Below are 27121 nucleotides of genomic sequence, written 5' to 3'. Positions count from 1 at the left end.
ACCAGAAGGCCAGCAGGTGTTATTGAACCAGCAGCCAGGATATAAATGTATGAGAAAGTTGTACAACGTTGTACTGTACATAAGTAACAGCTTGAGACTTTCACACAAGTGCAATGGACCAATGTTAGCTGCACTGCTTGTGTACATGGGCTATTATTTTACATGGACCTTGGATTCACTTGGGAAAAATTGTAGTATACATGATTTACGGTCCAGACGAATGCATGTAAATAGCAGGCAGCTCCTGCACACATCCATTAAGTTCTGCGCCCGTCTGAACTGAGCCTGACACCCCATGTTTGACTTTATTAACTAGATCCTTTTTACCTGTGCATTTTCTGCTGGGATAAACTAGTTTAAGGGTATGTTCACACGTTCAGGATTTCCATCCTTTTTTTTTCAGGACAGTTTTTTTTAAAAAACTGCAGCTCTTGGCAGAAAACGCAGGTCCTTTTTTTGGTCCTTTTTTTTTGTCCTTTTTTGATGCGTTTTTTGATGCGTTTTTTTATCCTTTTTTTTATGCAGTTTTCTATGCAGAGACTGTGTGTTTCCTAGGAAGCTTTTTAGGGCTAAAATGGCTGAAAATACCCTAACCCTAACCCTACCCCTAACCCTAACCCTACCCCTAACCCTACCCCTAACCCTACCCCTACCCCTATTCTAACCTTAGTGAAAAAAAAAAAAAAAAAAATTCTTAATTTTTTTTATTGTCCCTACCAATGGGGGTGACAAAGTGGGGGGGGGGGGTGTCATTTACTATTTTTTTTATTTTGATCACTGAGAGAGGTTATATCTCAGTGATCAAAATGCACTTTGGAGCGAATCTGCCGGCCGGCAGATTCGGCGGGCGCACTGCGCATGCGCCCGCCATTTTGCAAGATGGCGGCGCCCAGGGAGAAGACGGCCGGACGGACACCGGGACGCCGGGTAAGTATAAGGGGGGGAGATTAGGGCACGGGGGGGCATCGGAGCACTGGGGGGGGGGCATCGGAGCACGGGGGGGCATCGGAGCACGGGGGGGCGGGATCGGAGCACGGGGGGGCAGCCACACTCCGCCCACGCACTTCCGCCCGCTCCCCCGCACTTCCTGCTGCAGCGGTTCTGCACATCAAATCGCAGTAAAACCCGCAGATATATTTTTGATCTGCGGGTTTTACTGCGATTTTGACCTCACAATGGAGGTCTATGGGTGCAGAACCGCTGCGGTTCAGGAAAAAGAAGTGACATGCTCCTTCTTTTTTGCCGCAGCTATTCTGCGCGGCTTTTTAAACGAAATTACGGATCATGTGCACAGCAGTGACTGTTTTCCATAGGGTTACATTGTTATGTACCCTGCATGGAAAACAGCTGCGGTTCCGCAGTAAAAAACGCACTGTGTGAACATGGCCTTACTTTTAGAAACTTTTTTTCCTATGTCAGATTTATTAATCGTTTATAGACCTATAATATTTGTTTCTCTTTTAATAGTTTGGGGGTTTTCGCAAGTGAACAAGGCTAAAAGCTGAACATATATCAGCTTGGAGCTATTTTTTTTTTTAATCCCATAAGAGAACCATTAAATGGCTGCGGCTGCTCTCTCATTTCCTGCGGATGTCTGATGTGTCTGAACGAAGGGACAGTGAGTCTGCAGGGCCCGCCTGACATAATGTCTCGCAAGCCCCTGGAGAATCGGTACCAACACCACTTGAAGGGCACTCCAGAGTAGGGTATAGGTGTTATTATTACTTGTTCAAAACAATAGTGATGGAGGAGAGGTTGTCCAAGTAGTGGACAATCCCTTTTAAAATCCTGACAACAGGGCATTTATCATATGAATGTTAGATTTTTATATGCAGTTTGTGAATGGGATTTGGTAAATCTGCTGTCTATGAGCCACATATGAACATACCCATAATGTGTATAAGATTGTATCGTTAAAGCATAAATTTCATAAATCAGTAGTACATGTGAAAATAAGCAACTTTGTAATATATCTTATCTGATCAATTCTGTCTGAGAAAGAAGCCGAATTCTCAGTTATTATCAAAATCCTCAGTTCTGATGCTATTGGTACAGTTCTATGTAGAGGGGAGGAGGGGGAGGAGTTCTGTTTCTGGCTCCTCCCTACTTTGTTCTACATTGAAGTGTATCTGTAGCATCCACCATCTCCTATCTCAGTAATGGGAATGTCTGTCTTCACTGAATACAGATTCTATCTCAGAATTGAGAATTTTGATAATGACTGATTCTGTCGGAGAAGCAGATTTCTCTTATTAGATATATTAGAGTTGCTTATTTTCATTTGTAATATTGATTTATGAAATACAAATTAAAACAGTGGTTACTCTTTAACTACACTGTTACGTGAATTTTTAGGCTTCCAGATCTTCAAAATTACCGTAACCTATTTTTTTTTTTTTTTTTACTTCATTAGGAATTGTGGTACTTGGAATTAATCGACCCCATGCAAAAAATGCTATCAGTAAAGGCCTGGTGAAGTCGGTAAGAGAGGAATTTTTCAGTTATGTTTGTGTTATCATCAGTTTTTGTCTCTTCTTTATTTTTACATCTTCACATCAGAAAGCACTATATTTTGCTATTTATAACTTAAAGGGCCTCTGTCACTTCCTCCAGCCGTTAGAAACTAAAAGAGCCACCTTGTGCAGCAGTAATGCTTCATTCTGACAAGGTGGCTCTTTTAGTTTTTGGTGCAGTCAAAGCAGAAATAAAGCGTTTAATAATTTCGCAAAAATACCTGTCTTTAGACAGGGAGGCAGGTCTTAACCCCCCTGCTGCAAACGCCACACTTCCGTCACTCAAAGCTTCTTCGGGTGCCGCCCCCTTCGCGCTCTTTTCAAATCAAATCCGGCGCCTGCGCTGTTTAGTTCTGCCAGGGGCAGGCGCAGTGAGCGCTGCCCGTCTGACCTCAGATGTAGTCTTGCAGACTGCGCCTGTGCGGCCACCCAGCTTGTGAATCCCAGCCCCGCAGTGTGTTATGCTTTATTCATACTCGCATCAATACCCGGCACTGCTGCCGGCACTCGGGATCGGAGCTTTCAGCTGCATAGAAATACATACAGCAGCACGCTCCGGTCCCAAGTGCCGGCGGCAGTGTCGGGTACTGATGCCACAGACTCGCGTGAGTTTCTCGCATTGTACTCGCAAGTGTGACCCTGGACTAAGAGCCTTGCGGCACTCATGGCGATTTCAAAAAATTTCTTTTGCAAAAAAAAAGCATCTTTTTAGTGTGTATGATAGCAGCCAAATATATAAAAAAAAAATATATAAATCTGGTATCGCCGTAATCGCACTGACCCGAAGAATAAGGGGAACCGGTCACTGGGTTTTTCCCACCTAATCTGAAAGAAGCATAGTGCAAGGACAGATTCCATTATTGGAATTGGAGTCTTATTGTACTGTACTTCTCATTAGAAAACTACTAAACCGCAAGGTGGAGTTTGGAGTGTGACTATTTGAGGTTGTGGACAGGTGTCTTTTATACTGATAACAAGTTCAAACAGTTGTCATTACTACAGGTAATAAGTGGAGGACAGAAGAGCCTCTTTAAGAAGGTGTTACAGATCTGTGAGATCTGGCATGTTTTTAGGTGACCAAATACTTATTTTCCACCTTAATTTGCAAAATAAATCTTGCCAAATCAGACAAGGTGATTTTCTGGATTTGATTTATTTTGACTCTCATAGTTGTGGTCTACCTATGATGTCAATTACAGGCCACTGTATAATCCTGAGCACACCACTGAGTGGCAGCTATCTGCCTATGCACAGTGTGTACACAATCAGTGGTATGCAGGGTTTATACACAGCCCAACAGTCGGATAATTGCTAGGTCTGCAGCAGAGAAAACCTTGATTTTTATCAAAATTACAGCAAGCATCCCAGTAAGTGCTGAAATTGGGGTCTACTCATACATTATGCTGCTCTCAGATGGGATAGCAAAAACCTGCTGACAGATTCTCTTTTCGCTGTTATTAGATAATTCTGGCAGCGACTTTTCGCCACTGAAATCAGAAGGGACAGGTGTTAATGGGATCCAATGTGTGGCATGACTTTCTCTTGATTGCAAGTGTCAGGGAAAACAGGGATAATATATTCTATATTATTTTCGTTCTGTGATTTAAACAGTTGTACAATTGTATGTATAGCTAAAGCTATAATGCATAGTCAGACATCAATCTCCCTCCATGGATTCCGGTAGATTACTTCTTTTTTTTTTTTTTTCTAGATGCTAAAGGCTGTTGATTCACTGAAGAGTAACAGCAAGGTGAGGACTGTAATCCTTCGGAGTGAAGTCCCAGGAGTGTTCTGTGCAGGTATGTAACCAATGAAACTGACCTTTCATCTTTCTAATATTACATGTATATTAGCACTTCTCCAAAAGAAAGAAAGCTTTCTTGCAAGCCAACTTAGACTTTTCCGAAAGGAAGAGATCCATCCACAAACAGCTGTATTGGGGTTCTTGCCCTCGTACAGGGCTGGTGATTGGTTGCATGAAGTGCTTTAGACTTAGTTCAGGTGGGTACTGCATGTCAGTGAAGCAACACAGTTGGCTCTTTCTTGTCAGATCTCCATTGTGAAAACATTTTACTTTATTTACATTCTCATTATTTTCTGGTGATCTATGGAGGCTAGTGGTATCCAATAAAAATGTAAGAAAGGTATCTCATACCAGGCAAACCACAGCCTCCGCTGAAAGGAAGACTGGTCCATCTGAAGCTGGGTGTGAGGGCGCTGAGTGTGTGCAGAGAGCCGTGTACATTACAAACTGCACTGTCCACAGATCTTAGAATGATACCTGAGGGCACAAAGTGAGAACCAGTGTCTGCCAGTTTCACACCTCTTGTGTGAAGTTTAGCAAAGGTGACAAACGGAGTTAAAATTCTTAGAATAGAATATATTCTCCACTGTTTATATTAATAATCTTTATATAAAGTCAACAAAATCTGCAGAGTGCAATCTACAATTCAATCATCACTATACATGCAAAATAAATGAGCACTGTAGCATTAAAAGCTCACAATCGAGTTGTCACAATATTAAAAAGGGCATCCAGGTCTCTAAAGAGTCATTTACGCTGCAAGATAATCGTGATTGAGCTTTGTTAAAAACTCTCATTTCATGATTATCTTGCCGTGCTGCTGATGAATGAAATGATCTTTTATGCAGAATATAATATCATCCTTCTCAGCGGTACATCGTCCTGTGTAAAAAGAACTTGTGCAGCTGAGAATTATCACAACTTATGCGCACTGAAAGTAGAAATCGCTCAGTGTGCATCATTTACTTTGGTTTGCCCATGTAAAAAGGCAGTCAAACTACCGCCAGACAGTAAAGGTTTTCAGGAAAATCTGTAGGTAAAAAAAGCCTACGCATATCCGTATTTAGCGTGAATCCACCCAGTAAAGTTAACCCCTTAATGACAGCCAATACGTCTTTTAACTGACCTGAGATATATGAGAATAGCCTCCCCATACAGGTGACAATCCAGCAGCTGTTGGCTGTGCACTGTAGCTGACAACTTGCTGCATCAGCCATCATCAGTGTTTGCACCGTCCAAATCTGCTGTTATCAATAGTGACTACATCATTATAAATGGTTAACAGAGTGTGGGGGCTTCCTCTTTATCCCAATTGGTGCCCTCAGATCATGATTGTGTGGTCCTGATATTTGCCGTGGCAATTCACAACCAAATAGCGGCCTTAGAGTCTGTCGGCTGTAGTAATCTGTTCAGAAGTTAGAGGCATTTAAGTGGTAAAAATACACATTTTCATTTCTGTCATACCACTTTGCATTAATTCCTGTAAAGCACCTGAAAGGTTAATAAACTACCTGATAGCAGTTTTCAATATGTCAGGGGGTGCTGTTTTTAAAGTGGTATCATGTTTGGGGGTTTCCCAATATGAGACCCCTAAAGTCACTTCAAACATGGATAAGTCCCTAAAAAATAAATGTTGTAAATTTCCTTGAAAAAATGAAAAATTGCTGCTAGATTTTTAAACCTCCTGAAATGCTAACAAAATAAAATAACATTTTACAAATGGTGCTGATGTAAATCCGACATGTGGGAAATGTTATTTATTAATGGTTTGCTGTGGTATGACCATCTGGATTAAAGTAATCATTCAAACTTTGAAAATTGCTAATTTTTTTAACATTTTTCTCAAATTTTTTATAAATAAACACAAAACATATTGACCTAAATTTACCATTGTCATAAAGTATAATATGTCACGAAAAAACAATCTCAAAATCACTGGGATTTGTTGAAGCGTTGCAGAGTTATTACCACATAAAGTGACACTGGTCAGATTTCAAAAACTTGGCTCCGTCACTAAGGGGTTAAAAGAAAAAAGTTTGGTACAGTGTTAGCCAGTTGAAAAAAAGATTACTCTCAGTTGGAAAAACAAGATAATCTTGTACTTATGATACCTTTTTAATGGCTAACAAAAATGAAAATAAATGATGTTACAAAGCAAGCGTTCAAGACTTTTTTTTACAATGCCCAAGGAAGAGAGCTAAGCTACTTACAGATGTAATCGCAGCAAAAGGTGGCGCAACAAAGTATTAAGTTAAAGGGGCCGAATAATATTGCATGCCCACTTTTCAGTTTTTGAATTTCCACAAAATTTAAAATGATCAATAAATTTCGTTCAGATTCACAATTGTGTTCCACTTGTTGCTGATTCTTCACCAAAAATTTACATTTGGTATCTTTATGTTTGAAGCATGATATGTGGGAAAAGGTTGAACAATTCCAGGGGGCCGAATACTTTCACAAGGCACTGTATGTCATTGTTGATGAGTGAATTCATATAGTGGTATCTTAGTTAATATGCAGGCTGTATTCTAGTCATCTATCTAATCTGTTCTCTGTTGGCCTGCTTATTTCAGTTCTGCTATTATTTTGTGGGCTGATGTATTCGCCTAAGTAATATAGGTAGGGCTAATTACCATCAGAATAATCTTATAGGATGACTTTTGGTTCATATTAGATTGGATATAAATACATTGGCACACAATTGTAAATAACTACTCCACATCCCTTCCTATTAGTTGCCCTTGAATCTTTTGTACTCCTTAGTAATTTAAAAAATTGAGATCTTCTATTTTAATCTGATTTAACCCCTTAATGACCGCCAATACGTCTTTTAACTGACCTTAGATATAAGAGAATAGTATCCCCATACAGATGACAATCCATCATCTGTCGGCTGTGCACTATAGCTGACAACTTTCTGCATCAGCCACGATCAGTATTTGCACCTTCTAAATCTGTTTAACCCCTTAGATGCTGCTGTCAATAGTGACTACATCATTATAAATGGTTAACAGAGTGTGGGGGCTTCCTATTTATCCCAATTGGTGCCCTCATATCATGATTTTGTTGTCCTGATGTTTGTCATGGCAATTCACGACCAAATAGTGGCCTTAGAGTCTGTCGGCTGTAGTAATCTGTTTTGAAGTTAGCAACAGTTAGGTGGTAAAAATACACATTTTCATTTCTGTCATACCACTTTGCATTATTTCCTGTAAAGCACCTGAAGGGTTAATAAACTACCTGACAGCAGTTTTCAATATGTTTAGGGGTGCTGTTTTTAAAATGGTATCACGTTTGTGGGTTTCCCAATATATGGGACCCCTAAAGTCACTTCAAACATGGATAAGTCCCTAAAAAAATAAATTTTGTAAATTTCTTTGAAAAAATGAAAAATTGCTGCTACATTTTTAAACCTCCTAAAATGCTAACAAAATAAAATAACATTTTACAAATGGTGCTGATGTAAAGCAGACATGTGGGAAATGTTATTTATTAATGGTTTGCTGTGGTATGACTATCTGGATTAAAGGGATAATCATTCAAATTTAGAAAATTGCTAATTTTTTAACATTTTTCTCAAATTATTTATTTTTTTTATAAATAAACACAAAAAATGTTGAACTAAATTTACCATTATCATAAAGTAGAATGTGTCACGAAAAAACATTCTCAAAATCACTGGGATTTGTTGAAGCGTTGCAGAGTTATTACCACATAAAATGACACTGGTCAGATTTCAAAAATTTGGCTCGGTCACTAAGGGGTTAATAAGAGATATTTAATAATAACTGTTACTCCAATTGGATTACACAGTGACGTAAAAAAAAGCAGTTTCAAATAAAACCTGACACGAAAAGGAGACTAAAATGGTGAAAAAACATGTTAAAAAAAATCTAAACTCTGTGAAAATACGCAAGTAACTTAATTTAACTAATGGGTCCAGAAATGCTGCAGGAAATCTTTAGCATGAAAATACCCCAAATACATGTGCCTTTAGTTTACTTTCACACCCAAGTTTTTTTTTTTTGTGTTCTGACATTCCCATTGATTTGACTAGAAATTGCAGAAATCCATTCACATGCTGCAGAAACAGTACGGTAATAAAATAAGATGTATTACATTAATTTTTGGTGACAGAAATGTTTTCTAAAAATTTACAATGTAGTATTCATGACCTTCCCTTAGGATACTCTCAATTAAATGGGACTAAACTGTTCTGAGCTGCAGTTCAAGGCGTAAGAACATGCCATCCTTTGTGGTGTACCATAATATACTGATCAGCTGTGGGATTCATGTCTGTGGTCAACATGATCATTAGAATGAAGTGTTTGCAGCTCTAGTAAAGCACAGTGACTTCTTTGGATTTTTTTTGTTCCCTGCATTGAGCCATTTTTATATTGCAGGTCGTTGCAGAGTGACTAATCTACCTAACCTGGATCAGCAGTAGATCGCTTCTTCTTTTGTACAGGAAAGAAATATATCTTGGTACCGTGTTAGCCAGTGGATAGAAAAATATTTAGAATTGAGAGTCCTCAGTGGTTGATACCTTTTAATGGCTAACTGAAAAGATGGTCATGGTTTCTTTTCCCCCCTTTTTTTTTTTCTTTTCCCTATACTATGTTGTGCATAAATATGTGATTCTTCAGAATTTGTTTTAGTCTTTGCCTGATGAAGAGACCTGTGTAGTCTCGAAAGCTTGCAATTTGGGGAAGTCTCTTGGATTAACACTAGGATACTGTACAATGCAAGAGGATTTTTAGAGTTCCTATCACCACGTCAAAAGTGGACCGTTATGGCTCTGTTATTTCCACTGCTTTTGGGAGTATTTGTAAAAATCTACCATGCAGTCCTGAGATATTCGGTAGTCCTTTTTTATTCAGTGCAAATTCTTATTGTCCTGAAGAGATGCACTACAGTCAAAGACAATAAAAATTAGCGTTAAATAAAAAAGCCCATATTTTGAATTGTACAGCGGATTAAAGTAAAAAACAAATACTCAGGTGAGCAGTAGAAATAAAGTAAGAGCAAAAACTGGACACTTTAGACTTGGCACATCTATTTAAGGTCTGTTTCATATTTATCTGAAGAAAAAATGAAAAAGATTAAATGCCAAAATATTTAATTTGCTGAGAATTATCAAATAGGGATGTATCAGAAAAATATTTAAAATTAGTTAATTAAATTATAATAAAAGCAACATTTTCTAGTAACACACAATATATAAACTTGAAATGTTGGTTCTATGAAGTCCCAAAACCTCATGTTTCCATAAAAATAAAAAAGTACAGTGCTCTTAAATCTTTAATGACTGTACCTGTGTGAAATCTTTTCCTTTTTAAAAAAAAAAAAAAAAAAGCCAAAATTTGGGCTGTGGATATCTCGAATTAGGTGGGTGTAATCTCGACCCGTTCATAAATCTTTGATCAACTACATACAAGGTGAGCAGTGCTCCTTTACTGAAGTGTTTGCACAGGTCAATGGAAACTGGTGGCAACAGAAGTATCATTAACCCTTTCACGACATGCGCCATAAGTTTGGCATTGCGGAGCTGCATATCATGTACGGCTCCATGATCATGGGAGTTCACGCTGAGGACCGCCGCGATTGGGAGTTGTTGTCCGCACTGTGAGAGAGCTGACACCCAGCAGCAATGCCCACAATCGGTGCTAGCACCGATCGCGGGCATTTAGCCCCTTTGATGCTGTTGTTAGCGACTTCGAGGAGATCACACAGGAAGGGGGCTCCTTGTGTGCTTCCGTCAGGAGAACACGATGCGATTGCTTTGTCCTGATGGTCTCCATGGAGGTCACCAGCCGTAAGATGGCCGCGGGGACCTTCAGGGTAGGTGGCTTGTCAGTGTCAGGAGCTGAGACGCCACCCTCTCTGCCTGTCGAATGCTGATCTGATGCACTGCACTGCATTGCAGAATATTAGATCAGTGATCTGTAATAGTACAGGAAACAAAAAAAATCACACACACACACACACACACACACACAGCTCCCTCGGCGCTTGCATCCTCTCGGCGTCGCTGCTTGTCCTGTATGAGCGGTCACGTGGTGCCGCACATTACAGTGATGAATATGCGGCTCCACCTCCCATAGGGATGGAGCCGCATATTCATTACTGTAATAAGAAGAGCTGCAACGCTGAGAGGATGCAAGCGCCGAGGGAGCCGGGTAAGTATTTTAATGCCAGCGGGCGGGCGCACAGGGGGTGGGAGGGGGCAGATTACCAGCAACTTTATTTTAAAAACAAAAAAAAAAAAAAAAAAAAAGATTATTCATTCCTTTTTTCCAGCGAACGCTGCTGGAGAGAAGAAATGAATGGCGGCTTCAGCACCAGATGCAGGGGACAGCGCTAAACTGTAGCACTGTCTCCTGCACGGTGCGTGTGGTACCCAGTCGGCACACGGGCGGCATACGGATGCCGCACATGTGCCACACTGATGTGCCACGTGAGCACAAGGACATGGATAATTCCGGTACCGATTTTTCCGGTACCAGAATTATCTGGACGTGTGAGACTGGCCTAAAGTAGTAGAACCATCTCAAGGAGGATTACAAGGAAATGGACAGCATGTGATTTTAAATATGATTGTCTGAGCAAAGGGTATGAATACTTATGATAATAGGGAAAAATTGGAAATGCTTAGCGCATTATTTGGCCAATTCATGCATGCCCACCAGCCAATGACAAGGCAATATCTGGTTTCATGGGAACTTATCTAATGTGAATACTCTCTTAGGCTGACGCCTGCATTAATGGGTAGGTAGGTCGGTCCCAAGCTCGTGGGTGGAGTGCTCGGTCAGAGAGCCAATATACAAATAACAAATGACTGACTGTCACGTCCATGCAGAAAAACTGGTGTGTTCAAGTGCAAACTAAGAGTAGCCATATCTATACATAAGAAAATAAAGTTGCACTCTGTAGTGCTATAGCATGTAAACCTTAAATATATGACATTTTGAATTGCATTACTGCACTAGATGAGAAGTTGTGTTATGTATGGAGATGGCTACTCTTAGGCTATGTGCACACGTTGCAGATTATTTGCGTTTTTTTAGCGTTTTTGCGCTATAAAACCGCAAATAATCTGCATACATTAAGCATCCCATCATTTATAATGGAATCCGCAATTTCTGTGCACATGATGTGCGTTTTTCCGCATGAAAAACGCATTGCGGAAAAATAATGAACCTGTTCATTAATTTTGCGGGTTTTTTTTTTGCGTATTTCCCACGGTCTAATGCATTGGGAAATGTCTGGGAAAAAACGCGCAAAAAACGCTTCAAAACCGCGTAAAAAAACGCATGCGGATTTCATGCGGAAATCTAGCAGAAATGTCCGGATTTCCACAGGAATTTTCTGCATGAATTCCTGAACGTGTGCACATAGCCTTAGTTTGCACCTGTACACAGTCTTTTGTTATATGGTCATGTCAACATTAGGTATGCCGTGGCACTTACATGTTCTGTTAGTATGAAAAGGCTCTAATTTGTGCAAAGAATTAATTCCTGCACACCATTTTTTCTAATCTTCAGCTATCCATGTTTGGCTAATAGGAATACAGCACAGTGTGGTATTCAACTACTTTCACATCCACTTCAATGCTTAATTGTTATGGCCACCGAGTCCTGTAAAACTCTGCTCCTTATTCCTACAGTTACTTGAATTCAATGTCTGAAAGACAAGCATTTAGCTTAATGTAAAGGAATTGTCACTATGGTTAGAATCAGCCCAGGAATTCGTAGATTACAAGTAGACAGAAAAGGTTGACTATTCCTTTAAACCTTCTACAACATAGCCCCAGACATTTTTGTTGTTGTTGGAATCTTTTTGCCTTTAAGCATTTTAGTAGGACTCCAAGTAATTACATATTGCCCTTATGTTAAAGCTTGCTTTGTAACTTTCGAAGTCGAAATGACTGGTTAATTAGGCCAGATGCCCAAGTTGCCATTCTGTGACAAGGACTCTGATTTGGAGGAATTAGCATGCTTCATCTGTAACATACTCAAATTATTTCTGATGAGTTTGTCAGTTAACCATATGACAACATAATTTGACAAGGATTTTTTTGTCATTTGATTCTGCCGATTGAACTGAAATAGCGTTGAACTATATTTTTATATTTGGTTGATAAAATGCAAAAGAGAGCTATAAACATTGCTTTACTGAGATTTCTAAAATTATTTATATCACAGCAACTTAGGTTCTGCATTGCTGAAGCCCCCGGTAAGTCCAGAAATAATTCACTCTTAAGATGCCTATTGGAGTACATTAGCTGCACTGTTGTCTGTTTTCACGTGTTACTGGGGGATTTAAAGAAAGCTTGGCTGCAAACTATCTTGACTTTGTTTGGGCTGTCATAGTAGGTACACTAGACTCATTGGGTCTGAAAGGTATCAGAGTTTTCTCATCATAGATATTTCATGTATAGAAGCTTTATATGCCATGATAGTGGTAGATTCGTCACTGAGACCCAACTGATGTGAAAACAGAGCGCCACTCTCTCACCTGAATGACTTTCTCTGGGAAGGACTCGCCAATGCCCATGTACGTTGTTACCTATAGAATTGTAAGGCTAGGGTCACATTGCGGATTGCGCTAATGCAATGTTTTTTATGGGGCCGCGTTCGGGGTCGCGGTAACGTCCCCGCTCTCGCAGATCCCCAATCTGCGAGAGCGGGGAACGGACCGCGGGCGCGCCTCGGACGCTGCAAGCAGCGTCCGCGGCGCGCCAGGAATCTCCGGCGCGTCGCTAGCGCGTGCCGAACATGGCACGCGCTAGTGTAGCGCGTTCCCATTAGCGTGAATGGGCGCGTTAACGGACGCGTTGCACGGCGTTAATTTTGCCGTGCAACGCTGTCTGTTTAACGCGGTCCCATAACGCAATGGGAACCCAGCCTAATTGTTGCAGTAGTACCTTTTTAATATAGCGGGTAAATTGTGACCATGCCACAAGGTGGCCATGGTAGTTCCAGCAGCTGTACCACCCTTTTTCGGTTACATTAGGTGAGCTGCCTTAAGAAATGAGCTGAACAGTCTCTTTAAGAAATAAAGGAGTATGCCTTTGTTCACACTCCCTCCATTAAAATTTACATTGCATATACCGTATATACTCGAGTATAAGCCGAGATTGTCAGTCCAAATTTTTGGGCTGAAAGTGCCCCTCTCGGCTTATACTCGAGTCACTGTCTGTGGCAGGGTCGGCGGGTGAGGGGGAGAGGGCGCTGAGGCATAATCGCCTAGTCCCGGCGCTCCTGACGCTGCCCCTGCCTGTCACACTGTCTCCGGGTGCTGCAGCTCTTCCTGTCAGCGGTCACGTGGGACCGCTCATTAGAGAAATGAATATGGACTCCACTCCCATAGGGGTGGAGCCACATATTCATTCCTCTGAGCGGTGCCAGTGACCGCTGACAGGAAGAGCTGCGGCACCCGGAGACAGTGTGACAGGCAGGGGCAGCGGCAGGACTAGGTGAGTATTTTATATTCACCTGTCCGCGTTCCACACGCCGGACGTCGCTCCATCTTCCCGGCGCCGCTCTGTCTTCCCGGCGTCTCTGCACTCTGACTGTGCAGGTCAGAGGGCGCCTGATCAGTCAGTGCAGAGAGACGCCGGAACGAGACGCCGGAACGAGACGCCGGGAGCTGCAATCAAGAGAGGGGAGTATGGCTTTTTTTATTATTGCAGCAGCATACATACACACCAATAAAGAAAGGCTCCACACCAGAGCAAAATTCAATTAAAAAGATATTTTATTAGCAAATCATAATTTTTAAAACCAATATAACTCAAGGGTGAGGCCCAAAAACAAACAGGAAAGAGACAGTGGATACACCTGGAGACAACCTATAAGTATATAGTCACAGATATCCCTGTGGATAAACAGGGTAATACACATTCATTGTTTAAACATAGTGTGTGACATAGGAAATACCATTTCGTAAATACAATACACCCCTATAGACGCTAGGCCAGCATGTTTGTAGTCATTGTTTACCTATGTAGGGGAGGGATATTCATTCCTCAGGCCAGCAACAAGGGATCTAAACAGTCACATTAACATATGAATAAGGCATTCACATAATAATGCACTTTATATGTTGCACAATGGGAGCTTCCCGGTTGCTGGGATACCCTTTGCAACTATCACTTTATGGTTGGGGCTCCGTACTACGTATCAGCACCAGGTGATCGGCTTCACTTACGGCCGCACTTCCGGAATACACTCAGCGGCGCCCGGAGGACATGAAAATACCTGCCCTACACGCTGCACAATAAAAGGTTAATTGTATTACTTCATCCTAACTGCACGCTGCTTAATGGCCACGGGAATATGATTGTGTGTGATTATGGTATGTTTTGTGGGCTGGCCCTCCCCCCTTTTTTTCGGCGGTGTCTGGCGCTGTCATGACAACAAGATTTTTTGGCGCATGCGCTCTTCTATCTTGTCTTTCCTTTGTGTCTCATTGGCCATCAGCGATATAAAAAGGTACCGTACCAGCCTCTAACCACCCCTGGACGAAGCATTTCATTGCGAAACGCGCGTCGGGTGTGGTGGACGCCTGGAGACTCCCTCTGCTACTCTCGGTAATTATTATGTGAATGCCTTATTCATATGTTAATGTGACTGTTTAGATCCCTTGTTGCTGGCCTGAGGAATGAATATCCCTCCCCTACATAGGTAAACAATGACTACAAACATGCTGGCCTAGCGTCTATAGGGGTGTATTGTATTTACGAAATGGTATTTCCTATGTCACACACTATGTTTAAACAATGAATGTGTATTACCCTGTTTATCCACAGGGATATCTGTGACTATATACTTATAGGTTGTCTCCAGGTGTATCCACTGTCTCTTTCCTGTTTGTTTTGTGGACCTCACCCTTGAGTTATATTGGTTTTAAAAATTATGATTTGTTAATAAAATATCTTTTTAATTGAATTTTGCTCTGGTGTGGAGCCTTTCTTTATTGGTGTGTATATATTCCATAAATGGTTTCCATTAGGAAATACAGTATGCTTAGGTGACTTATTGCTGCAGCAGCAGCAGCAGCAATGGCAGAGCTTTATAAGGAGCATGTATGGGGCAAGAATGAACGGTGCACAGCTTTATAAGGAGCATATATGGGGCAAGAATGAACGGTGCAGAGCACTATATGGCAGAGCTATGGGGCAATAATGAACGGTGCAGAGCACTATATGGCAGAGCTATGGGGCAATAATGAACGGTGCAGAGCACTATATGGCACAGCTATGGGGAAATAATGAACAGTGCAGAGCACTATATGGCAGAGCTATGGGGCAAGAATGAACAGTGCAGAGCACTATATGGCACAGCTATGGGGCAATAATGAACGGTGCAGAGCACTATATGGCACAGCTATGGGACAAGAATGAACGGTGCAGAGCACCATATGGCACACCTTTCTATGGTACATCTATGGGGCAAGAATGAACGGTGCAGAGCACTATATGGCACAGCTATGGGACAAGAATGAACGGTGCAGAGCACTATATGGCAGAGCTATGGGGCAAGAATGAACGGTGCAGAGCACCATATGGCACACCTTTCTATGGTACATCTATGGGGCAATAATGAACGGTGCAGAGCACTATATGGCACAGCTATGGGGCCATAATGAACGGTATGGAGCATCTATTTTTATTTTTGAAATTGACCGGTAGCTGCTGCATTTTCCACCCTAGGCTTATACTTGAGTCAATAAGTTTTCCCAGTTTTTTGTGGCAAAATTAGGCTGGTCGGCTTATAGTCGGGTCGGCTTATACTCGAGTATATACGGTACCTCCAATGATCTACTTACAATTTCACTGCCGTGTGTAAATTTTAAGAAATTTTTTAGTCTCTAAACTAGAATAAAGAAGCATTGCTCATCTTCATTCATCAGCTGCATGCTCCATTTGTCTCAATGTACGAGAGCATAAAGAGACTGAAATCAAATTGCTAACTAGTAAAGACCTGTGATTACAGCAGCATCAACTTGAGGAGGGACAAGTCTAATGATGCTCCCCTACTGGCCAAGCATCGCTCTTCTTCACTGCTGTAATAAAGAACGCAAGTGAGCGTTCGAAACGCGTCTTGCTCTCTTGCCCTGTCTATGCAACCTTTGCAATTTTTGTGAATTTTTAATGGACTTAAAATAAAGAGAGAACAATTTAAAGCGCCATGGAATAAATGGTGCTATAAAAATAAATAATAATTTAATACCAGACGCTGGAACAACAACTTTTTTCCCTTGATCATATTATCTGGTGTGGATCCACTGGGTTCCGTGCAAGCTGGACTTAAAGTACTAGGTAAGCTGGCCTTCACTTTACTATATATAAATCTTCTTCCCACACATAACTGGTCATGTGCCAGCGTGCGGAGATCTCCTGTCCTGTTGCGCTACCTGGAACGGGAGCTGGTGTCTTGAGATCAGGTTGCCTTCCATAATTTTAAAGTATTTTAGTAAGATGTTTTTATTTATATTTTGATCAAGCCTAAAAATAATTTTTGAGAACTCCGCCCCTTTAACTTATCATTCCAGCAGTGCTGGAGGAGCAGTCACATCGTTCTTCAGACATATTGAATATTTGGGATGTGAAACCTATAAAAAGACATCCGAATGTAGTCAGATGTTTCACTGACAGCTGTAACCGCTAGCTTCCAGAAGACATCAATACTCACCCTCCATATCTGCATCTTCGTCCCTGCATTTCTGTCCTGGCGCCGGCAGCTCTTTTCTGTTCCTGTGCTCAGTGGTCAGGTGGTACCGCTCATTAAGGTAATGAATATGCACGCGTCTCCACTCCCATAGGCGTGGAGCGCATATTCATTACCTTAATGTGCGGTACCACGTGACCGCTGAGCACAGGAACAAGGAAGAGCTGCTGGAGCCGGGACAGAGATGCAGGGACGCGCGAGGAGGGTGAGTAGGACGGGGGTTTGGGGTGAGCCATGCAGGACCGTGGAGCTATGCATACAACAGGGGGGCCACATAGCAGGACAGGACGGGGTTGCCACACATACCAGGAAAAAACAGGGGAGCCACCCATACCAGGACAAAACCGGGGAGCCACACGTACCAGGACAGGACGGGGGGGAGTGAAGCCACACGTAACAGGACAGGATGGGTGGGGTGAAGCCACTCGTACCAGGACAGGAAGCGGGAAGCTACACATAGCAGGACAGGACGGGGGCAAGCCACGCATAGCAGGACAGGACGGGGGCAAGCCACGCATAGCAGGACAGGACGGGGGCAAGCCACACATAGCAGGACAGGACGGGGGAACCCCACATACCAGGACAGGACGGGGGGAATCTACGCAAAGCAGGACTGGATGGGGGGATCCACACATAGCAGGACCAGGATGAGGGGACAATGCATATCCAGCTTATACTCAAGTCAATAAGTTTACCCAGTTTTCCGTGTGAAAATTAGGTGCCTCAGCTTATACACGGGCCGACTTATACTCCAGTATATACGGTATTTTCTCATGCTCAATCAGCGCTGATCTGCACTACCCAGTAGTAGAACATTAGACTGATTGCTATCTGATGCACATCACAGATTGGCACTGCCCCATAGTATAACTTTGGGCTGAGCGCTATCCTATAAACATCACAGATCTGCACTGCCCCATATTATAACATTGGGCTGAGTGCTATCCAATAAACATCACAGATCTGCACTGCCCCATAGTATAACTTTGGGCTGAGTGCTATCCAATAAACGTCACAAATCTGCACTGCCCCATAGTATAACATTGGGCTGAGTGCCATCTGATACACATCACAGATCTGCACTGTCCCATAGTATAACTTTGGGCTGAGTGCTATCCAATAAACATCACAAATCTGCACTGCCCCATAGTATAACATTGGGCTGAGTGCCATCTGATACACATCACAGATCTGCACTGCCCCATAGTATAACATTGGGCTGAGTGCTATCCAATAAACATCACAGATCTGCACTGCCCCATATTGTAACATTGGGCTGAGTTCTATTCATTAAACATCACAGATCTGCACTGCCCCATATTATAACATTGGGCTGAGTGCTATCAAATAAACATCACAGATCTGCACTGCCCCATAGTATAACATTGGGCTGAGTGCTATCCAATAAACATCACAGATCTGCACTGCCCCATAGTATAACATTTGGCTGAGTGCTATCCAATAAACATCACAGATCTGCACTGCCCCATATTATAACATTGGGCTGAGTGCTATCTGATAACACTTTGGATAGCACTCTGTCTTGTGAGCGAGCCCTTATACAGAGACACAACAAAGCACCACCAATGGTATAAAGTGTAATACAGAAACTAATTTACATATAGCATCATGTTTTTGTTCACGTTTTAAACACATCTAAGGGTATGTGCACACGTTACGTATTTGCAGCAGATTTTTCTGTTGCAAAAAAAGTGTTGGCAGGAAAAGTGCTATGTAAAATATTTACCTTTTTGCCGAGCGTTTTTACTTGTATTTTCTCTTATTCATTTCAATAGAAGAAAAATGTTGTAAAGTGCTGACACGACGCAAAATTGAAAAAAACACTTTGGTTCAAACGCATGTGCTCTTTGCTCGAAGTGTTAAACACTGCAATTTTTCTGCAGCAGAAACATCGTATGTGAACAAGCCCTAAAGATATTTTTTAAAGGGAATCGGTCACCCCCCGCGCCCCCGGCGTTTTTAACTAAAAGAGCCAGCTTGTGCAGCACTAATGCTGCATTCTGTCAAGGTGGCTCTTTTATTTGGGGTGCCTTCCAACGCTGCTATATTCGTTTTTTTAATTTGCCTGCCATACCTGTAGTCTGTCCGGGGGGTATGTCTTTTCCCTTGGACACAAACGCCTCCCAGCCATCACTCGGCCTTTCCGGACGCCGCCTCCTGTGCCTTCATTTACGTCCCTAATGCCTGCGCTGTACGTTCCTTTTTCGGGCATGTGCAGTTTGCGCTGCCCTTCGACTCACATCACGATGGGAACGTACAGCGCAGGCGCCGGGGACATTAATGAAGGCACAGGAGGCGGCGCACGGAGGGGCCGAGTGATGGCTGGGAGGCGGTTGTGTCTGGGGGGAAAAGACGTGCCCCCCTGACAGACTACAGGTATGGCGGGCAAATTATAGAAACTAATATTTCAGCATTGGAAGGGACCCCAAATAAAAGAGCCACCTTGTCAGAATGCAGCATTAGTGAGTTGAGGAGACGTGAACACTCCGTATACCTAGTTTAGTGCATCACAACCTGCAGCTCTCTGCGTTGTTTCTCACGAGACCATTTCCCATAAGCCGCAGTGAGTGTATGGCAGGCGATGCTGAACTTCTGCAGGCAATTGTCCTTGTAGATTTGGAGGATCTCTATTAAATGCAGTGTTCTACCAATGATATTTCCTTCTAAAATTAGCTTTCCCTTTTTTTTTTTTTCCTCTTTTTTTTGTTTCCTTTCATTTTAAGAGATGCAATTAGGTGTGATTCATGGAGATTTTTATCATATTATAGCAGGCACAGACTGGCATAACTTACGGCTATTGTTTGTTAATCGCATCAGAGCATGTAAAGGAAGTATGTCTTTTTGCACGTAGGATTCCTGACAGCAAAGCTATTATATTAAGTTGCAAGCAATAGCTTAGAGACCTAAAGCTATACATATTTTGTATCAAGTTTCTGTTTAATGTATTACATCATTGCTGTAAATGATACACCTAAGCTTGAATAATGTCATATTACCCTGAAGTCTCGGAGTTTACTCGCTGTAACAGTAGTCTGCAGCAAGCACAAATTATCTTTTTGGCTTGATTTCTGAGTAAAATGCAACTAGTGGAACCTGATTAAATCGAATAATAATGTATTATAGATTTTGATGCAGTCATATAGCTCATATAATGTGCTTTGCAACATGCAATCAGTAACCGTGTTCTACTGCCAAATGGGTTGAGACGAAAACTGCTGAACTTAACTAATTTTGTGGTGCTGAAAATGAATATGATGCTTACATTTGCTGATTGGCTCAAATTTTCAATATCCAGGCAAGGTTGTAATTACTTAAAACAACCTTTAATGCATGTTTATAGAAAAAATGTGTCTTTAGCCATGAACAATGCAATAATGATGTTTAAATAAGTCTTTTACACCATCAATGTACTGTAGTCTATTGAGCCTTCAGTATTCTGTCGTCTTGGGGTGACCAATCACAAAAAGGGCCAACTGAGCTCCAATGACATAATCCTAATTACAGTTACATCTTTTAATTTTATAAATGCTCTCTATGTAAGGTGTGCAGTTTTAGGATTTGTTAGCTTAGTGTCTTAGTATATTGACATGTTTCTATATGTTTTTTTTCATATATGCCTTGGTCTTGCATTAACAAAGCGGATCGTTTTTGCTACATATGCGCAGAATTAACAAGTGCATCACAAAGGTGAAGCTTGACTACCATGATAAGGAAAGCCTACAACCTGTATTTTGGCTCCTGAATAGGGGATCTGGACAAGAGTTTGGTACCACATACAGTTGAAACCAAAAGTTTACATACACTATATAAAAATACACATATGCATGTTTTTCACAATATCTGACAATAAATCAGAATAAACCTTTCCCATTTTAGGTCCATTAGGATTACCATAATTATTAATATTTGCCACATGCCAGAATAATGAGAATAATGAGAGAGAGAATGTTTTAAGGCATTTTTATTATTTACTGCAAAGTCAAAAGTTTACATTCACTAAGATTCCTATGCCTTTAAGCAATTCTGGACTGCCCATATGATGTCATGTGTTTGGAAGCTTTGGCAACAAATTAGTTAATTAGACACCTGTGTATGTACAGTTGTGCTCAAAGTTTACATACCCCGGCAGAATTTTTGCTTTCTTGGCGTTTTTTCAGAAAGTATGAATAACACCAAAACTTTTTCTCTACTCATGATTAGTGGTTGGGTGAATCCATTTATTGTCAAACTACTGTGTTTTCTTTTTCTAACTCATAATGACAACCCAAAACATCTAAATGACCCTGATCAAAAGTTCACATACCCCATTTCTTAATACCGTGTATTGCCCCCTCTAACATCAATGACAACTTGAAGCCTTTTGTGGTAGTTGTGGATGAGGTTCTTCATTTTCTCAGATGGTAAAGCTGCCCACTCTTCTTGGCAAAATGCCTCCAGTTCATGTAAATTCCTGTGTCTAGCATGAACAGCACGCTTGAGATCTCCCCAGAGTGGCTCAATGATATTGAGGTCAGAAGACTGAGATGGCCACTCCAGAACCTTCACTTTGTTCTGCTGTAGTGAGAGATTTCACCAAGATATTGCAGCTATAGAGAAAAGATATCAAGGAAAATGGAAGCCATCAATGCTTGCAAATTCATGTTGGAACATTGTAAGATATGATTTGATGCAGGAGTACAAGCAAAAAAGAGTTGTCACTGAATGAGGACCAAGTTTTGTAGTGTAATTTCTGTACCTGTTTATAATTCACAATAGTGTTTATACATATTTTAGTTATTTGAATTTTCGCTACGTTTCCTCGAAATATCAGAAAATTGGCATCTACTGTATAATTGTCTAAGGGGTACTTCCGTCTGTCTGTCTGTAACGGTTATTCGTTCGCTGATTGGTCTCGGCAGCTGCCTGTCATGGCTGCCGCGACCAATCAGCGACGCGCACAGTCCGGAAGAAAATGGCCGCTCCTTACTCCCCGCAATCACTGCCCGGTGCCCGCATACACCCCTCCAGTATCCACTCACACAGGGTTAATGGCAGCGGTAACGGACCGCGGTGTAATTCAGTCCGTTACCGCTGCTATTAACCCTGTGTGACCAAGTTTTTTACTATTGACACAGCATATGCAGCGCCAATAGAAAAAACATTGAATGTTAAAAATAATTAAAAAAATGATTATATACTCACCTACGCCGCCTTTCCCGCTCCTCACGATGCAACCGGCACATTCCGGTCGCACGGATGGTCTGGCAGAAGGACCTGCCGTGACGTCACAAGGATTTGGACTTCACAAGACAACAAGGATTTGGATTCCTGGACCACGGTGTGAATTATTGGTATGATGGACTCCTCGCCAGAGACGGACTACACCTCAACAAACCTGGGAAACACACATTCGCCAGAAGACTCGCTACACTCATCAGGAGGGCGTTAAACTAGAAGAAGAGGGGACGGGAAGAAAAACATTAGACTCGAACAAAGACGACCCAGGAAAACATACTCTGAAGGGAGGTAAGAACATTTCTAAAACAATCCACAGTGAGGAGATTGGAACAAAACAAAATCCTCTAAACTGCATGCTCGCAAACGCCAGAAGCCTGACAAACAAGATGGAAGAACTAGAAGCAGAAATATCTACAGGTAACTTTGACATAGTGGGAATAACCGAGACATGGTTAGATGAAAGCTATGACTGGGCAGTTAACTTACAGGGTTACAGTCTGTTTAGAAAGGATCGTAAAAATCGGAGAGGAGGAGGGGTTTGTCTCTATGTAAAGTCTTGTCTAAAGTCCACTTTAAGGGAGGATATTAGCGAAGGGAATGAGGATGTCGAGTCCATATGGGTTGAAATTCATGGAGGGAAAAATGGTAACAAAATTCTCATTGGGGTCTGTTACAAACCCCCAAATATAACAGAAAGCATGGAAAGTCTACTTCTAAAGCAGATAGATGAAGCTGCAACCCATAATGAGGTCCTGGTTATGGGGGACTTTAACTACCCGGATATTAACTGGGAAACAGAAACCTGTGAAACCCATAAAGGCAACAGGTTTCTGCTAATAACCAAGAAAAATTATCTTTCACAATTGGTGCAGAATCCAACCAGAGGAGCAGCACTTTTAGACCTAATACTATCTAATAGACCTGACAGAATAACAAATCTGCAGGTGGTCGGGCATCTAGGAAATAGCGACCACAATATTGTACAGTTTCACCTGTCTTTCACTAGGGGGACTTGTCAGGGAGTCACAAAAACATTGAACTTTAGGAAGGCAAAGTTTGAACAGCTTAGAGATGCCCTTAATCTGGTAGACTGGGACAATATCCTCAGAAATAAGAATACAGATAATAAATGGGAAATGTTTAAGAACATCCTAAATAGGCAGTGTAAGCGGTTTATACCTTGTGGGAATAAAAGGACTAGAAATAGGAAAAACCCAATGTGGCTAAACAAAGAAGTAAGACAGGCAATTAACAGTAAAAAGAAAGCATTTGCACTACTAAAGCAGGATGGCACCATTGAAGCTCTAAAAAACTATAGGGAGAAAAATACTTTATCTAAAAAACTAATTAAAGCTGCCAAAAAGGAAACAGAGAAGCACATTGCTAAGGAGAGTAAAACTAATCCCAAACTGTTCTTCAACTATATCAATAGTAAAAGAATAAAAACTGAAAATGTAGGCCCCTTAAAAAATAGTGAGGAAAGAATGGTTGTAGATGACGAGGAAAAAGCTAACATATTAAACACCTTCTTCTCCACGGTATTCACGGTGGAAAATGAAATGCTAGGTGAAATCCCAAGAAACAATGAAAACCCTATATTAAGGGTCACCAATCTAACCCAAGAAGAGGTGCGAAACCGGCTAAATAAGATTAAAATAGATAAATCTCCGGGTCCGGATGGCATACACCCACGAGTACTAAGAGAACTAAGTAATGTAATAGATAAACCATTATTTCTTATTTTTAGTGACTCTATAGCGACAGGGTCTGTTCCGCAGGACTGGCGCATAGCAAATGTGGTGCCAATATTCAAAAAGGGCTCTAAAAGTGAACCTGGAAATTATAGGCCAGTAAGTCTAACCTCTATTGTTGGTAAAATATTTGAAGGGTTTCTGAGGGATGTTATTCTGGATTATCTCAATGAGAATAACTGTTTAACTCCATATCAGCATGGGTTTATGAGAAATCGCTCCTGTCAAACCAATCTAATCAGTTTTTATGAAGAGGTAAGCTATAGGCTGGACCACGGTGAGTCATTGGACGTGGTATATCTCGATTTTTCCAAAGCGTTTGATACCGTGCCGCACAAGAGGTTGGTACACAAAATGAGAATGCTTGGTCTGGGGGAAAATGTGTGTAAATGGGTTAGTAACTGGCTTAGTGATAGAAAGCAGAGGGTGGTTATAAATGGTATAGTCTCTAACTGGGTCGCTGTGACCAGTGGGGTACCGCAGGGGTCAGTATTGGGACCTGTTCTCTTCAACATATTCATTAATGATCTGGTAGAAGGTTTACACAGTAAAATATCGATATTTGCAGATGATACAAAACTATGTAAAGCAGTTAATACAAGAGAAGATAGTATTCTGCTACAGATGGATCTGGATAAGTTGGAAACTTGGGCTGAAAGGTGGCAGATGAGGTTTAACAATGATAAATGTAAGGTTATACACATGGGAAGAGGGAATCAATATCACCATTACACACTGAACGGGAAACCACTGGGTAAATCTGACAGGGAGAAGGACTTGGGGATCCTAGTTAATGATAAACTTACCTGGAGCAGCCAGTGCCAGGCAGCAGCTGCCAAGGCAAACAGGATCATGGGGTGCATTAAAAGAGGTCTGGATACACATGATGAGAGCATTATACTGCCTCTGTACAAATCCCTAGTTAGACCGCACATGGAGTACTGTGTCCAGTTTTGGGCACCGGTGCTCAGGAAGGATATAATGGAACTAGAGAGAGTACAAAGGAGGGCAACAAAATTAATAAAGGGGATGGGAGAACTACAATACCCAGATAGATTAGCGAAATTAGGATTATTTAGTCTAGAAAAAAGACGAATGAGGGGCGATCTAATAACCATGTATAAGTATATAAGGGGACAATACAAATATCTCGCTGAGGATCTGTTTATACCAAGGAAGGTGACGGGCACAAGGGGGCATTCTTTGCGTTTGGAGGAGAGAAGGTTTTTCCACCAACATAGAAGAGGATTCTTTACTGTTAGGGCAGTGAGAATCTGGAATTGCTTGCCTGAGGAGATGGTGATGGCGAACTCAGTCGAGGGGTTCAAGAGAGGCCTGGATGTCTTCCTGGAGCAGAACAATATTGTATCATACAATTATTAGGTTCTGTAGAAGGACGTAGATCTGGGTATTTATTATGATGGAATATAGGCTGAACTGGATGGACAAATGTCTTTTTTCGGCCTTACTAACTATGTTACTATGTTACTATGTTACTATGTCACGGTCATGTGACCGCGACGTCCTCACAAGTCCTGCGCACCTGCGCGGAAAGGACCTGCCATGATGTCACGGTCATGTGACCACGACACGACCGGAAGATGCCGCCTGCACCTCACACAGGCGACAGTGCTACAACGCGCCTGCGGAAGGTGAGTAAATGTTTATTTATTTTTTTAACCTGTGTCATACGTGGCTGGGCAATATACTACATAGCTGGGCAATATACTACATGGGCTGTGAAATATGCTACGTGGCTCTGTGCCGTATACTACGTCACTGGGCAATATACTATGTGGCTCTGTGCTGTATACTACATCACTGGGCAGTATACTACGTAACTGGGCAATATACTATGTTTCTCTGTGCTGTATACTACGTCTCTGGGCAATATACTACGTCACTGGGCAATATACTACATGGGCTGTGCAATATGCTACGTGGCTCTGTGCTGTATACTACGTCACTGGGCAATATACTATGTCACTGGGCAATATACTGTGTGGCTCTGTGCTGTATACTACGTCACTGGGCAGTATACTACGTCACTGGGCAATATACTATGTGGCTCTGTGCTGTATACTACGTCACTGGGCAGTATACTATATGGCCCTGTGCTGTATACTACGTCTCTGGGCAATATACTACGTCACTGGGCAATATACTACGTCGCTGGGCAATATACTACGTCGCTGGGCAATATACTACGTCACTGGGCAATATACTATGTGGCTCTTTGCTGTATACTACGTCACTGGGCAGTATACTACGTCACTGGGCAATATACTATGTGGCTCTGTGCTGTATACTACGTCACTGGGCAATATACTACGTCACTGGGCAATATACTACGTGACTGGGCAATATACTACGTGGCTGGGCAATATACTACGTCACTGGGCAATATACTACGTGGCTGGGCAATATACTACGTGACTGGGCAATATACTACGTCGCTGGGCAACATACTACGTCGCTGGGCAATATACTACGTGACTGGGCAATATACTACGTGGCTGGGCAATATACTACGTGACTGGGCAATATACTACGTCGCTGGGCAATATACTACGTCGCTGGGCAATATACTACGTCGCTGGGCAATATACTACGTCGCTGGGCAATATACTACGTCGCTGGGCAATATACTACGTCACTGGGCAATATACTACGTGACTGGGCAATATACTACGTGACTGGGCAAGATACTACGTGGCTGGGCAATATACTACGTGGCTGGTCAATATACTACGTGGACATACATATTCTAGAATACCCGATACGTTAGAATCGGGCCACCATCTAGTAACAAAATATTCTGCATCTCCAGTAAACATAATAATGTTTCAAAGTACTGAAACTTTTATGCATTAATTATATGTAGCAGTAAACGGAAATCTCTTTATCAAAGAAACAAGAGTCAACTAAAAATTTCAAGTATCAGATTTTAATTCGGATGGTCAAAATCATTAAGAAATGGCTAATTTCATGACTGACCCTGACAACTTTTAAAAACATGTAGAACAGTGTAATTGATTAACAATATAGTATTGTTGAATCTGTTTCTATAATTTGATAGGA

General features: G+C 41.7%; 1 protein-coding gene across 2 annotated transcripts in view; it reads left to right on the top strand.

The window, feature by feature from the left end:
• AUH (AU RNA binding methylglutaconyl-CoA hydratase) overlaps positions 1 to 27121 on the top strand; it is a 409285-nt gene that overhangs the window by 50355 nt on the left and 331809 nt on the right. For both annotated transcript variants that reach the window (XM_069762322.1, XM_069762325.1), the window contains exons 2-3: positions 2414 to 2481; positions 4225 to 4312. In XM_069762322.1, the coding sequence (XP_069618423.1) occupies positions 2414 to 2481; positions 4225 to 4312 (156 nt within the window). The remainder of the gene's footprint in view (positions 1 to 2413; positions 2482 to 4224; positions 4313 to 27121) is intronic.

The sequence above is a fragment of the Ranitomeya imitator genome, chromosome 1, assembly GCF_032444005.1.
Source record: "Ranitomeya imitator isolate aRanImi1 chromosome 1, aRanImi1.pri, whole genome shotgun sequence".
Taxonomy (NCBI): domain Eukaryota; kingdom Metazoa; phylum Chordata; class Amphibia; order Anura; family Dendrobatidae; genus Ranitomeya; species Ranitomeya imitator.
This window is presented reverse-complemented; position numbering and strand designations above follow the sequence as displayed.